Source organism: Electrophorus electricus, chromosome 3 (assembly GCF_013358815.1).
Source record: "Electrophorus electricus isolate fEleEle1 chromosome 3, fEleEle1.pri, whole genome shotgun sequence".
Classification (NCBI taxonomy): domain Eukaryota; kingdom Metazoa; phylum Chordata; class Actinopteri; order Gymnotiformes; family Gymnotidae; genus Electrophorus; species Electrophorus electricus.
This window is the reverse complement of record NC_049537.1, coordinates 14382718-14398293: the sequence shown is the minus strand read 5'-3', so window position 1 is coordinate 14398293 and position 15576 is coordinate 14382718. Positions and strand designations below refer to the sequence as shown.

Here is a 15576-nt window from a genome sequence, read left to right as displayed (position 1 = left end):
TCATGAATGAAGGTGTCTTGCCAAACCATAGTACATGAAGCATGACCATTTTCTTGGAGTTTACGCACATAGCAAAAACCACAGTGTTGAATTAACTCTAACAGCATTCATTCATGTCCATCTGGACATGATAAACATTGCGGTGTTAATTCAACACCGGTATTTATGCTTTGTAATTTATATACTACATGTCTTTACCCACAGATCTTTAATGTCTTTAATGCCTCCGGGGGAAAAATCAGTGTTGGCTGCCACTGCCAATACACAGTGCGGTAAATGGGCTCAGACCAGCGATAACAATAGCTCCCAACAATGCCTTAGACCTTCAGGGCAGCAGTCAGTGTGCATATAAGGCATAATGCTATCCTTTTGTCTGACATGGGAACAATGAATAATTAATCAGCATGCACTACTAATCAGCATACACACAACAATTCAGATGACTCGGGATTTGGCATGCGATGCATATTTGGCATGCAAGACCATTGTTAACATGGCCCTTTGTAAGTCCTGATTTCTTTCAGAGTAAGAAAAGGAGAATCATTCCTCGATCATGGTGCTTGGCTCGATTTCAGCCTGGTGTCTGGATGCACTCAGTCTAGCCTGGCTGACCTCCAACCCCAAGGTGCGATGGCTCTCTGCTAGGAAATGCTGGGATTCCTTCCCAGAATCGAAAGCTTGTGGCAAGCAGTAGCTAGATCTTTCTGAGCGTGCTCTTGGCTTGCCTTATCAGGTTTGCATCCTCCTTCCTAGACAAGACATTAGATGACTTTGGGTTATAGTAATATGAGCCATGGCATTCCGTTCTCTGAATCCTTTCTTTGTACACCCTCCCCCATTTCAATCCCACCCCACCTCAGTCCAACATGCTGTCCCAAACCCCTACAACACCAATACACCCCCCCTCCACATCCTGCCCCCCACACCACCACACCCTCCCCCAGCACACCACCACAACCTGCGGCCACCACTACACCCCACTCCACTCCCCCATACCCTGCCACCCCATAACACAACTACTCTGCCCTCCACACCCAAGCTCCCACTCCATATGCCCCACCCCCACTCCCCACCCCACCACTCATACCCTAGTGTGCATACAGATATGTTGCATCTCAACATGGACATCTACATAGGCTTCCCTCTGTATGCTAACTGAATGATAACTGTACTCGGCCAGGGAGAGGAAAGGTGTGTGTGTGTGTGTGTGTGTGTGTGTGTGTGTGTGTGTGTGTGTGTGTGTGTGTGTGAGAGAAACAGATTGTAAATTTTTGTTTCTTGAAGATACTTAACTCATGCTACTGTTATAACAAACAGTCAACATCTGCAGAAACTTGTAAGCACTTGTGGCATCAATAGTATGTCATTAGGTATCTACTGTATATAACCGTTTATAAAGAACAGTATTGTTTCCTAAGTCAAACAATAAACCAAGTAATAAACCACCATCTGAAATAATTACAGTTCCACAAAGCCAGACATGATCATTTCACTGATGCGCTAAAGCCTGAGGACATGTTCCTCTCACATTTAGCCCCATGAGCTCTAGAAAATACCAACTCAAGCTGAACTACTGTAATAGCATTTGGAGATGTTTGTGATTTTAGACAGCGTTTTCATAGATGATACCAGATGACACAAAATGATACCAGAGACACAAAAAATCCCCCTGTAATCGCAAGCTTATGACAGTAACAGCGGATTCAGCAGTGTGGCACGCCCGCTGGACCAGAGGGAGATACTGCAGCAGTTCAGTGTAGGAATTACAAGGGGGACAGGCATGGGCATAGATTTCAGCAAAGCAGGTTTCTTGTAGTGGCCCAGTTACCTGGCTACGGCCTGGCACTGAAAGCTTCCAAGGTTTGTTAATTCCTTTATGTTGAGTCGGCGATTGTTCCATCAGTAAACCATCTCAAAGGTGATGATGGTTGTTACCGGAAGCATACATCCATGATCTTCAACACAAGGCACCCTAGTCCCACCCAGTCTCATTTCATTGGCCTGATTTCCGTGGAGCCTCTGCCAACTCCAGGTGACTGACTTTTTCCTCCTCCACAGAGCTGAAGTCCACAAGCACGGCCCATCACTTTGGCTTCTTGCTCAATTCCACTGACTACAGGATCCTGCGCATGGATGAAGACCACGACCGCATGTATGTTGGCAGCAAGGACTACATCCTCTCCTTGGACCTGAACGACATCAACAAAGAGCCTCTCATAGTGAGCTCTCCATCTTGTGTTTACTCAACAGCCACGTTCCTATAAAATGCCTAAACGCATTATAGATATAGATTGTTGCCAGACATGGTACTGCAGTTCTTACATGTGTCAGTGTCTGTGATAAATTGGGAGCAGTCTGCTAGCCAAAAACACCAAGAAGCCTGGTGGTCAAACACAAGAGACCACAGAGGAAGAGTTGGAGCAGAGGCTCCACAAAGTGTGCATGGCAAACCGATGTCTACAGCAAAGTCTGGCTGGACATTTGACTTTTGGTTTGGCTCAAGGAGGTCAAAGGTTACTGTTTTTATTTTCTTCCTCTCATTCATTGATTCCCTCATTTTCAGATCCACTGGCCTGTGGCTCCCCAGAGGAAGACTGAGTGTGTTCTGTCAGGGAAGGACACCAATGTAAGTGTTCACCCCAGGACCAGAAGTCAACCTTAAAATGGCCAGATTTATGACAGATGCTCAGTGATCTTACACTCAGTTGTTTCTTTCTTTTCCATTTTTTGCTCTGTTCATTAGACATTAAAGCAGCACAAGATATGTGAGTTTGTTGTGAGTTATAGCTGTAGCTGCATTGCCAAAACTGTCACGTAAGCCAAACATGGTTTGTTTTCAGGCATGTCAAAGGGAGCCTTCCAGAACATCTAGACCATTTAGAAAAACATCATAAAACAAAGCATAAAGGGAAATAGTACATATCAATGTGGAATTCAGGTTTATATCTGCTTGTATGGTCTTTGAATTGAAGGTCAGAATATTTATTTATTTATTTATTTTGGAATGAATGTATGTCACTGAAAAATGTAACTTGAGAACGTAACGTTTACACTCTGTGAAACTGTTCTGCTTCTGTTTGGTGTGAATTTTCAGTTCGGTGTGATCTTTTTTCAGGGCGAGTGTGGGAATTTCATTCGTCTGATCGAGCCATGGAACCGAACTCACCTGTACGTGTGTGGAACAGGCGCCTACAACCCCATCTGCACCTATGTGGATCGGGGTCATAGGTCACAGGTGAGCCCTCTGCCTCAGGTGACCTGCTATTTGGTCATTTAAAAGATTTTTCATGAGAGAATCCCCATTAATAATGTACTCTAGTGTAAGACTAGTCTTCATATGTTTTATGAAAACCAGCCCTATAGCATTTGGGAATGTAAGAAAAAATCTTACATTATTCTTGGCTCTCATTTTTATCCTGCAACAATCCTTTTCCTTAAGACATTTCAAAGACATTTCACACCAAAGCTTTTTATATAGAACGCATTTGCTTTTCTGCAACAAAAAGTGCATTTTTAAAATTCAGTTTGACAGTTTGTCTCCTTACACACAAAAGCATGTCTTGTTTATGCATTCTTGCATGTTCTGCACGTAGCAAACAAAACCACTCTCAAACAGCGTGCAGTTAAACAGCATGACACCATAGTCTGAGCGCCTTTGTTTAGAAGTGGCCTGGGCTGTAGCTCGACCTCGCCGCTCTAGGATAAGAGACCAGACAGCCGGATCTCAGGTGAGGGCATAACCCACTAACACGCCTTGTTTCGTAGGCTTTGCTTCATGATCAGAGTCCTCGCTCCGGAGGCCGAACCAGCCGGGCTGCAGACCCCAGCGCCGAGCCAGAGCTCTACGCACCCAAGGTGGGACATCAGGTCACAGGGGTGATGAGAGCAGGGCTTCATCTAGGGATTCCTCTGGAGGGGTTTTATTAGATTTGCCAGGACAGAGAGTTGTTTGATTGCTGACATGGCAGCGCATTTTTGTCTGGAGAGGGGAAGACAGGTATGCTTAGAGTGGCAGTCATTCATTTCTATTATAGAAGGTAACAGAGAAGGCAAATTACAAGTGCCTCATCCTGCCAGGGTTGCCTACACTTGCCTAAACACTGCCTGTGTCAAAAAACACTCAACTCTTCTGATACTCATTCACTGGATCGTCACATCAAAGTGATTAGTCAGTGAAAAGTGAACCTGTGCCAAGTATTAAATTTAAGGTATGCTCATAAAGCACTAGAGCGGAACATTCCCCAAAGGTGGGTACATTTTCCTCGTCCAAGTTTGTATCAAAATAGATGATTTGTCGAGACACGAATTTCACGCATAGGAGCTGTTGAATTGGAGATGCGCACTGAAAGGCACTTAAAGGTGCTTCAGCCTTTATCTTGGTGTCAGACATACTATATCATTTTTTACAGCTTTCACCATGAAATCTGATCTAGTTTTGTTGGAATTTTCAACTCAGCATTCTGGATCATACAAGATTCAGAAACTTTTATTTGCTGTGCAGGGAGTGGGCTTGAAAAGCAACACGTTGATAAAGTTTCGATCATTTGAATCTTGTTTTCTTTGGACACACATATGTTTGAAATATAAGCAGCTCTCACCATGATGTCCTCCTAAAACAAGGACGTTGTTTCCACAGGTGGGAGTGCTGTATCTCTGTCTTCTGTTGGCATGTGCACTATTTACAGTGGAGTGTTACTGGGAGGTTAAAGAGCTGCTAGCAAGATTAATTTGTGGAGAAGACACCTAACATTTAACCATAGAAACCTTCTGGTCTGAATCAGATTTTTATCAAGGCATACTTTCCATCCTGATCTGGATTGCATAAATTTCATGCTCATCGAGACCATAATTTTTTCTTTATTTTCCTTTTCTTTCTTCCTATTTTACCCCATTATTTAACTTCAAAGCTTTGTAAAACTTGATTTGAATGAGTGCAACTAACATATGAAGCATGGTCAATGGCTTTGCTACATAAATTGGGCCTTGAAAGATCTTGATTGTTGTGACAGATCACTTGCTTGCCATGTGTCTAACTACAGATAACACCAAAACCTTTAATGATGTTATTGTTTCCAGTGGGAAATCTTAAAGACAATTAGAAAAGTGGTTTGTATAAGCCATAAAAAATGTGGTTTTAAATCCTAAATGGTTGTATGCCCAATCAATGTAAATAAATGTATTTACCATCTGTGGCTACTTTCTCTGTCTCAGACTATTGATGGTTTTTCTCTGCTCTCTTTGCCAGTTTAAAACCTGTCTTCTGTGGGAAATCAAGAGTTTGGGTTGCTTTTGGTCCACTGGTTTTTACAATGTGCATCATTACCAGTGTTTAGACGCTGACAGTGGAATGAATTCCCAGTCAATAGTGTCATCCCTACTCTCTGAAGACAGGAAAGCTCTGTGAACCTTAGACCTGTTACTAATCAATAATGTTTCCTTTAATGTATGCTGACAGACTCTTCCCTGGCTGATAGACTCTTCCACTCTGTGTGACTTGCCCACTCTTCCAGGAATACATTTTTCGTCTGGAGCCGGGTAAAGTGGATTCTGGGAAGGGAAAATGTCCATTTGACCCCAAACTGAACAGCGTGTCTGCTTTGATCAGTAAGGACCTCTCAGCCCTACCTGACCACTAACTGTTTTTGTGTGGCCCCTCCTACCCAGCCACTCGAGTTAAAAACTGCAGCCCCACAAATATAAATGAACACAATGTTTCATCACTGTTTCATCTTTTCCTTGTAGAATCAACTTAGCACATGTCTTTAATGCCCATGTGTCTGCATCTCCCTCCTGTCTCTCTTCGGCCTCTCTCACTCTTTGGACAGATGGCCAACTCTACGCTGGAGTCTACATTGATTTTATGGGAACAGACTCTGCCATTTTCCGTACGCTAGGCAAGCACACAGCCATGAGGACCGATCAGTACAATTCGCGCTGGCTCAACGGTACATGCACACACATTCACACAGGCACACATGAGGATGATAATGTTGGAGGATATGTACACACTGCTATCCCAGACAGAGCTGTCTCCTGTACCGAGTATGATGTCTTTTGCATGGCTCTGATTAAACGCATACCACACTCTTCTCACTTTGTCACATACATTGTACAGTGATGCCTGTCACAGATTTCACACGGAGGCCTGCACAGACCACCTTCATATGACGTGTCTGATAATGTTGTTTTGGCAGGGAGAAAAGGCTAAAGGTTATATTCTAGGCTACTTTTGACCGCAGCATATTAAGGTTTATTAAAGGATAAATAAATATTTATTATTTGGTTTTAATGTAATCTTCTTTCTTTGTCCTTATCTTTCTCATGACTTTTCTTTCTTTCCTCATCATACCTGTGACTCTCAGATCCTACGTTTGTCCATGCGCAGCTCATACCAGACAGCGCAGAGAAGAACGATGACAAGCTGTATTTCTTCTTCCGTGAGAAAGCTTCAGAAATGGGCCAGACCCCCATGGCTCAATCCAGGATCGGGAGGATCTGTCTGGTGAGAACACACACTCTTATACTTACGCATTTTATACTTACAGGCACTAGTATATTAAAGAGTAGACACGTCACCCCATAAATCATAGCACTCGCATCCTGGCTTGGCTAGAGCACTGCGTGAACCCCAAGGTACACCACAGCTACACCATAAACATAAACATTAGTCCTCACATAACCCCTGCCTCCGAATTTTGAATAGCTGGTCCTCTCCTCCAGTAAATGTATTCTTCTCAGCATGAATAAGGCCGGGTGAACGTTTGTAATGTGTGGGTAGTTGGCTGCTGGTCGGTGGGTATTGCCAGGCCTCATTATTGGAGCTGGCTGTAGTCCACAGCAGATGGGTCTAAGCACTGCTCAGAGGCAATGTTTACAACCATACCCCACCCAGCCAGTGCAGCCCACACAAATAGTACACAGTGGAAGAGATTCCTATATAAAGCCTTTGTCTTGTTTAGTTTTTTTTCACAGCATTATTTCGAATAAAGTTTACAGAGACGTAAACTACACACTGAATTATGTTAAGAGGTGCTAAGTGCTCTTGAATTTGCTGTGCCATTTCAATATGGTGATAATTGTAGCAAAGTCTTCCTTTATTTAAAAACAAAGAACTGTCTCCGATTTGATGTATTATTTCTATCAGAGGCTGGAGGGGAATACAACACCAAAAGAGGTTTTAACTTGATAACCTGTCTTTCACTAATTTTTTAACCTATGGCCTGCTTTGGTCAGCCTTCGTAGCTTTTACTTTGTCATCGATGATTAATGATTTATTTTCCCTCCTACTTTCTCTCTCTCGCTCTCCCTCCCTCTCTGCCTGCAGAATGATGATGGCGGTCATTGTTGTTTAGTTAACAAATGGAGCACCTTCTTAAAGGCCCGCCTCATCTGCTCCGTAACGGGGGTTGACGGTATTGAGACGCATTTCGACGAGCTCCGTAAGTCTCCCTCCCGCCTCACCCACGCTGCTCACCCTGTAGTTTACATTACTGCAGAGACTTTATCTTAGCCCAGCATTCCTAGATGCATTATGACCAAGACTTATGCTGTAGGCTTCTGTCTGAAATTCACTACAGAAGAAGGATACTGTTTGTGCCCTGTCTATGGATGTGCTATTTTCTTGATTCTTTCATTTTCCTCTACATTGTCACGCCATCGATGATCACATATAAGGGTGATTTTTTTTTTCTGCTTCTTCATTTAAGTGTTTCATAACCCCTTGTGAATCAGAGTTGAAAGGCAGAACACTCACAGTTGGTCTCCACCTATGGAGCCCCACCCCCACATCTGGACCAGGCTTATGAAATGTAGGCTCACTTTGCAGCTCTGGCATGGTCCAGCTTCACAACTTCATGCTGGAGTTTGGTCCAGTTCTGAAGAACTTTCCGAGGAGTGGAGCCTTGAGCCCTCAAGTTCATTTGTGTAAAGTCTCCATGTTGGATGATGTGACCATTGTGGCTCTCTAGAGACTGACTTTTATTTTGTCTGTCTGTCTACCTCTAGTAGATCTGTTCTATAGGTTTAAAGTGCTGGAGGGTTGGGACTGTCATATTGGGCTGGTATGAGTTTTCAGTGTCAGACACAAATCTGTCATTCAACTAAAATGTAAACTGAATGGTGAAATACACTTGTAATGGCGAAAATGCAGGAAACCTGACAGGTGTATTTGTGTGTGTATTTGTATCACGTGTATTTGTGTGTGAACCTATGCATGTGCGCGTGTGTGTGCACATGCATGTGTGCGTGCGTGCGTGCGTGCGTGCATGCACCTGTTCGCACTACTCTGTATACGAGTTCAATTGCATCTAGCCAGACTTGACAGAACATACTGGAGTTTTGCCCAGTGCCCAGCATTTGAGTGACAAGGCGAAACAGCCCTGGCCAACAAAATGAACACCACCAGCCGTCTCCCTCTGTTGGTCCGTGGATGAACATGAATGTGTGAATGTTGCATTTCCATGGCTGCTGCGTTCTCGTGGGCCTGTGAGGTGTGTGTGCTGTGTCTGGACCATTTTGCAACCCTCCATAGCATCCCCGATCAAGGTCCCTGCAGCCCCCTTCTTCTTTCAACATCAGGAATGGAAGGAATTCCCTCCTGAAAGGGCTGCAGGTCCTCCCGTTTTTCCATGTCCCTTCAGGATCAGGAAGGATTTCATGTATACCTTTTGCAAAGCTTCACTGTCAAGCGAACTGACTCCTTGAACGGTTCTGTAGTAGTACCTGGGCCCAAATGTCTGTGTCTGATCATCTATGACTCTCCCTAAACAGTCCTTTTGTCTCTGTGCCTGATGGAACATATCTCTAGCTTCTGACTTTTTTCCTGTTCTGCTCCTGTCTCTGTCTGCCTCTAGCTGTCTCTCTGTAACAAGAGGCCCTGTATTACTCAAGCATGTTCAACATCGTGTTGCATTCTGTTTCTCCCTTTTGACTAGTTCCACTTCCATTTTGGCACAAGATGCTGTCTTATTAGATTAATTTACACTGTGTGTGTGTTTTGGGAGGGAGCTGGTCTCAAAGAATTTAATTAGATATTTTATTTCTGTTCCATTGCACTTTTGTCCTTAGTCTTTTTCCCTGTCACTGGTAGCGCAGAATCCACACATCTGATCACACACACAAACCTGAGAGCTCAAACTTCTGCTGCCCTGAGACTGAGTCTCTGCATCTTTTTTTTTTTTTTCTTTCTTAGGTGACGTTTTTATCCAGAAGACACAAGACACCAAGAATCCAGTCATCTACGGTGTCTTCTCCGTGTCTGGGTAAGTTCACAAGAGCCCTGCCGTGACGTGCTGCACATGGGCCTTGTTTTCACCTGCCCGGCTTCCACCCTGATCACATTGGTGACGGAGCAGTTTTGTTTTACTTACCATGGCTGCCTTTGCCCACACAACGGCAGGTTTAATGCAGCTGGAAACCATTGCCAATCTATTATCATTTGGCAGCTTTTGCAAGTAACACAAGGAGGCTTGCGCAGAGATGCTCTGCCTGCCAGTGGAGCGATACTGTGCTCTTCTATGTTGTACCAAAGCTTTCGGAGTAATAAATGGCATTTTGAATTTATGGAAACCGTTCACTATTGCGGAGCTCTCCTGGGAAGGGAACTGTAAAAGGTCTAGACATTTTACACAAGGCTCACATACGAAGCATCTGGGGTAAATAAACAAGGCAGTGGCAGTGGTGTGCAGGAATGTGCAAGTGGACTAGTTTCAGGTCGGTAGGATTTAGATGAAATCAGTGAAGCCTCCAGGCTTTGTCTAAGCTTTTGAAACCCAAAAGCACACAGCTCCATGCTAATGAGAAACGTGCTTTCCCCCTATGGAGGGCAGGAGTGCTGTCACGGCTTTCTTTGTCTCCCTCGCTCTCTGTCTTTGCATCTCTTGTCTTCCATGTGATGATGTGTACTTTTGTATGGGTAAGAGGGGAAACCCATTACAGAATGAGTGTGTGAGTGAATATTACATCTGTTTTAACAATTCAGTGCATCAGTGCATAATCGACCCCCTCCTTCTCCATCTTCTGTCTCGCACACAATCTTTCTCTCTCTGCAGCTCAGTGTTCAAGGGATCGGCCATATGTGTTTATTCTATGGCTGATGTGCGGATGATCTTTAACGGCCCCTTTGCTCACAAGGAAGGCCCAAACTACCAGTGGATAGCTTACCAAGGGAAGATCCCTTATCCTCGACCTGGGACAGTGAGTGTTTCTCTCTCTTTCATATACATACACACACACACACACACACACACACACACACACATACGTCACACACACACATCACACATGTATCAGTATAGATAGTCCAAAAGCCAACAGGTTTTTTTCAAACAGCCCTCCCTTCCAGTGTGTAGTCTTTTCTTCTCTCCCATTTTCTTGTCATGTGTTCATGGTTAATGCTAATGGTTAATAATATTTCGGCTCTTTAATGGTCAGTCCTGTTTCACCATATCAGTTAAGTTCTGCAGACGTGTTGATGCTGTCATTTGACTTTCATCACTTTAAAGAAAATCACCTTGACGAACATCACTATTTTCGATGTGAATTCACACTGAGGTCAGATGCACAAATTCAGATGCAAACAATAAATCAATAAATTTCTGTCCCCTCACCTCAGTGTCCAGGAGGGACATTCACACCCAACATGAAGTCCACTAAAGATTACCCAGACGAGGTCATAAATTTCATGCGGAACCATCCTACCATGTACAACTCTGTCTATCCAGTCCATAAGCGCCCCCTGGTGGTGCGCACCAATGTAGATTATGAGTTTACTACCATCACCGTAGACCAAGTGGCAGCTGCTGACGGCAGTTACGAGGTGCTTTTTCTAGGAACAGGTGAGACCACTTCCATTCTGTGCATGAGAGTCAAATCAACATATAATTCATTAGTCAAAAAGTTGAACTGATGCATTTTGAAACATTTATTCCAGCGAAATTGAACATTTACAAGTGCAGTTTCTAATCTTTATTCAATGACAGAAATATACTGTTAGTAAGGCCGTATATACAGAGTGTGAAAAATGGACCGTTTTAGTGAACCTTTAGTGGTCATTTGGTGCTTTGCCTGTCTGTCTCAAAACTAGCTTTTCAACGCTGATTCTGCTCTTCTCAATCCCAGATCGAGGCACTGTACAGAAGGTCATAGTTCTGCCTCGAGATGACCTCCAGACTGAAGAGCTGGTTCTGGAGGAAGTGGAGGTGTTCAGGGTGAGTCAGTGCAGACCAGTATGTTTCTCCATTTATTCATGAGTTTGTTGAATTGATAAATGTAAAGATTACAGAATGATGAAGCTTTTAACTGAAACTGTCATCATTTCATCTTGTAGGTTCCAACACCAATAACCACAATGAAGATTTCCCCAAAAAGAGTAAGAACCATAAACTCTTTTATTCATGCTTGGAAGCACTTCGAACTGCTGGCATTTCCAAAACTTTGTCCAGGTTTTCTGGCTTTCACTTTTGAAAATGTTAATTGGAAAAAAAAAAAAACAAGAGAAATCAACAGCATGCGCTACCCTTCCCTCCACAGCAACAGCTGTACGTGAGCTCAGTGGTGGGAGTCACACACCTGACGCTGCACAGGTGCGACGTGTACGGCGAGGCTTGCGCGGATTGCTGCCTCGCTCGCGACCCCTACTGTGCCTGGGATGGCAAGTCCTGCTCCCGCTACTCTGCGAACCAGAAGAGGTGAGGGGCACGCGGTGCAGTGTTGCCATGGGTGGAGAGGTTGGATGGGGTGTTCCTTTAAAAACAGGAGTCTCTGAAGTTTCTAGTCATCCGGAAATTTGTCTGAATGTGTGTTTACATCTGTTGTACCAGGCGTAGTCGACGACAGGACGTGAAGTATGGCAACCCTATCAGACAGTGCAGAGGCTACAATTCCAATGGTGAGGAATAGATGAAAAGTGGAATAGCTTTGCACAGCAGAATAACAACAATACAAAAAATTATTCAGTATAAGAAGAAGCCTTATATAAGTTTTAAATGTAAGGTTTTTTTTCTTTTGTTTTGTTTTATTCCATGCCAGCCAATAAGAATACTCTGGAGGCAGTACAGTATGGAGTCGAGGGAAGCACTGCCTTCCTGGAATGCCAAGCCAGATCTCCTCATGTTTCAATCAAATGGCATTTTCAGAAGGAGAACAGTGATAGGAGGAGAGAGGTGTGTAGTGCGTACTCACACATCAATTTGTCAGGCAATATAGCAATGGCCACTAATTTCACACATTTTTCTGCTTAGTAATTAAAGCATCCCATCAGACTTATTTTTTCTAGCAGATGGTGCTGTTGCTTTAGACCCAATGAGTACCGTGCGTGATCTTTGCTAAAGGCTTAAGACATAGACTGTGAATATTGCAGTTGCTAGTCATGATGCATTAAACTCACAATTTTGAGGAATACATTTCTCTATCCTTCTCATTAGGCAAAAGGAAAAATCCCAGTTAGGAAGCTTTAAATATGCAAAGAATTAAAATCTATTTAATCGCAGAATAATTTGCACGCATAGCACATATAGGTTAAATTGAACATCAATTATTAAAATGTAAATATTTTCATTATTATGTCTGTGTTAAGTTTATGCATGTTGTGTTCTCTGGAAGATCCGCTCGGACGGTCGTGTGGTACGCACAGAGCAGGGTCTCCTCCTGCGTTCTCTCCAGCTGGTAGACGCCGGGGCCTACCAGTGCACATCCACTGAGAAGAACTTCAAACACACCCTTGTCAGGCTGCAGTTGGTGGTGCTTCCCGCCCGCACCGTCAACAGCATCCAGACCGAGGCAAGCGTGCTGGCTGGCCCTGCCCCGCCCCCGCCCCCGCCTCCCGGCGCTTGGACACCCAGCGCCGAGCAGTACAAGGACCTGCTGGCCATCCTGAGCCAGCCCGAGATGGGCCTCATCGACCAGTACTGCCAGGACTACTGGCAGCTCGGCGACGACCCAGACACCGCCGCCCCCCCACGCCCCAAGAAGGACTCCAAGGAACCCAAGGAAGCCCAGCGCAAGCCACGCAACAGGAGACACCACGAGGGCCAGGGGAGCACGGCGGAGACATGAGGGGTGAGAAGAGGCCCAGCCGTGCGCTCCTCCCCTCCGAACATGCATGCACATACAGCACACGCGCCATTTCACCACAAGATCCGAGGGAGACCTCATACCCAGCGACAAGACATCAGACATGCCAATAAGTTACAAACCAAACTGGAACATGGCCAAAGGACTTAATGGTCATATTAGAGCAGCACGTGGTGAGAATAGGAAGTATTTATTGTAGGTTGTACATAGTTAGGCTCTGTGGATATCTTTGTACTGAGAGCACAAAAAAGTGGAAAAAAAAAAGCAGTTTTGTGTATAGATCCTTCTGTGCAAATATTTTGTTATTATTGTTATTCTTCTTATAGTATATTTATTATTATAGTGTTATTGTCATAAATAACTGTGTGGTTGTAATATAAGCAATGGCAAAGGTTTAGCTTCATGCTGTGTACACTGAATGTACAAAACACCTTATAGGTGTCCTTAATAGGATACCATATAATGTACAACCAGGCATGAGTTGTAACACCACTGTTTTGAAAACACAGTTGTACTGAGAGCCCAGCTGATTCACTATCATACGTCTTGAGGTCTGTATAAGTCACTCTCCATTTGTCACTTTAATGAATCACCTGTTTCTAAACTCAGAGCAGGTTTTAGCCAGATGTTTATTGTTTGTATTTTTATTTTGTTTTTTTCCCCAGGAATACCATCACTGACTAAGCAGTCAGTCATGGACTGGAGAGCTAGTTCTAATAAAATCCCTGCTCTGTGTATGTTTTATCTACTTGTAAATGCTTACATATACAGTTTTTGGCATTATTTTAATGGCAGTGCTGCTGTGAGACATACTGGTTGAAGAGAGTACAAGTCATGCTGCAGTCAGTGGACCAACAACTTAGTACAACCTGTCACAAAGTACAGGTATCTCCGCTCTCTAGCTCACTATGGTGGCCTATAAGGATATGTTGTGATGTAATCATGAGGCCATTTGAAAGCTGCTGCCTTAATGGACAGTTTGACTGCACTGTGTGGAATGGAACCTCACTCTTTGAGGACAGAAAACCAGCATGGCCCTCAAATGAGTTCATTGGTTCAATCCGTCTATCCAGAGAATCTGTACACAAGTATCCTATGACATCCAGCAAGGATCTACACAAGAGAAAAAAAGTTCCTCTGTACTTGTTTGTTATTGTCCTGATCTTCCATATGTCAGTATGATATGTGTAAAGTTTGTCTTTTTTCAGTCAGCGGGTTTGGTTCAAGTTCTTTAACATCTCCTGTTTAGTAATCCTAGCGTTTTCTTCAAATTTAGTTTACCAAGTTATTTGTAAATACTACATACAAATATTGCACGAACAAGAGATCCATTAATTATATAATACATCTGATTCAGACCAGGGCATCTATACTTCTGTTGTTCCAAAACAAAATTCTTGCTGAGGAAAAGCATACAGACAGTGTGCTGTATCGATTAAAATATAGCCTTACCAATCTTAGCAGGAGAAGAGTCAAAGGAAGCACTTTTAACCCCTTTTATTTGACTGCCATTAAGCTAAAACTAAGACGAGCTTTGGGACGATTTCTTTGATTTTTGCATGAATTGTATATGTCCTGTACAAGTAAATTAGTCCAAACCCAAACGTGTTGCTATGTAGATGTTTATGGATGGTCTTTTATGTGAGAATGACTTTATGTGAAAATACCACTACAATGGGACAGTGAGATTGGTTCTAAAGGACAGAAGACTGTTTTAAGCACAAGACAAGGTGTTATGATGCTCAATGAACTTCTGTGTCTCTCTTGCCTCTCTTGTGTACTTGTTTAAAACGTGTTAGCAGGCTGCTTCAAATGACTGTTGTATAATTTTTTTCAGTTCTTTGTTAGTAATACATTATACATCACTGTGGTTTGTCTTTTTTGTTTTGTCTGAATTTTTTTAATATGTTGTGGAAAAGAAATTGGGATTAGATGTAATTCAAAGTTAATGTACTGATTTTACTATGCTTTTTCTTTCATTGTTGTTGATTAATTAAAATTCTATATTTTATAACATAAAAAGCTGATATAGGGTCAGAGACTCCTGTTCTTCTTCATAATAAAGAAACTAGATGATGAGGTAGACAGATGTTGAGCTGGAGCCTCATCTATGTAAGCCTCAATGGCTTGGGTCTCTGCTTCACAGAGGGCCTATACTTGTACCTGAGGAGGAAGGGCACTGCTACCTAAGATCAAGTGTGCAGTTTCTGAAAACCTCATTTAAGTGATGATAAACTGGGGGAACAGGAAAGTTGTGGGACAGCAGCACTTTCTCTGGAGGTAGAGGAACAACGTTAACTAAGACAGTGGCTCTGACACATGGGAGACCAGGAAGTGAGGGGATTGTGTGTACATGACCAGGGCAACCTCAATATTATTTTGTATATATTTTATTATTTTGTGATTATGTAAAATGAGCTGCCTGTGATGTGTAGCTTTGACTGTTAGATGTTAGACTGTTAGATGTTTGGTAGCCTAAGTAACATAAGTAGCCTTTTCCTAAAT

General features: G+C 43.2%; 1 protein-coding gene across 6 annotated transcripts in view; it reads left to right on the top strand.

Moving 5' to 3' along the window:
* Positions 1–15098, top strand: part of sema3fa (sema domain, immunoglobulin domain (Ig), short basic domain, secreted, (semaphorin) 3Fa) — a 35128-nt gene extending 20030 nt beyond the window's left edge. For 5 of the 6 annotated variants that reach the window (XM_035524568.1, XM_035524567.1, XM_035524569.1 and 2 more), the window contains 17 exons: positions 2059–2219; positions 2564–2626; positions 3116–3235; positions 3766–3855; positions 5511–5604; positions 5826–5945; positions 6363–6502; positions 7325–7439; positions 9191–9260; positions 10050–10194; positions 10613–10835; positions 11119–11207; positions 11327–11368; positions 11530–11687; positions 11820–11887; positions 12028–12161; positions 12601–15098. In XM_035524568.1, the coding sequence (XP_035380461.1) occupies positions 2059–2219; positions 2564–2626; positions 3116–3235; positions 3766–3855; positions 5511–5604; positions 5826–5945; positions 6363–6502; positions 7325–7439; positions 9191–9260; positions 10050–10194; positions 10613–10835; positions 11119–11207; positions 11327–11368; positions 11530–11687; positions 11820–11887; positions 12028–12161; positions 12601–13053 (2285 nt within the window). In that variant the 3' untranslated portion in view covers positions 13054–15098. The remainder of the gene's footprint in view (positions 1–2058; positions 2220–2563; positions 2627–3115; positions 3236–3765; positions 3856–5510; positions 5605–5825; positions 5946–6362; positions 6503–7324; positions 7440–9190; positions 9261–10049; positions 10195–10612; positions 10836–11118; positions 11208–11326; positions 11369–11529; positions 11688–11819; positions 11888–12027; positions 12162–12600) is intronic. The other variant, XM_035524570.1, reaches the window with a different exon arrangement.
* The last annotated feature ends 478 nt before the right edge of the window (positions 15099–15576 follow it).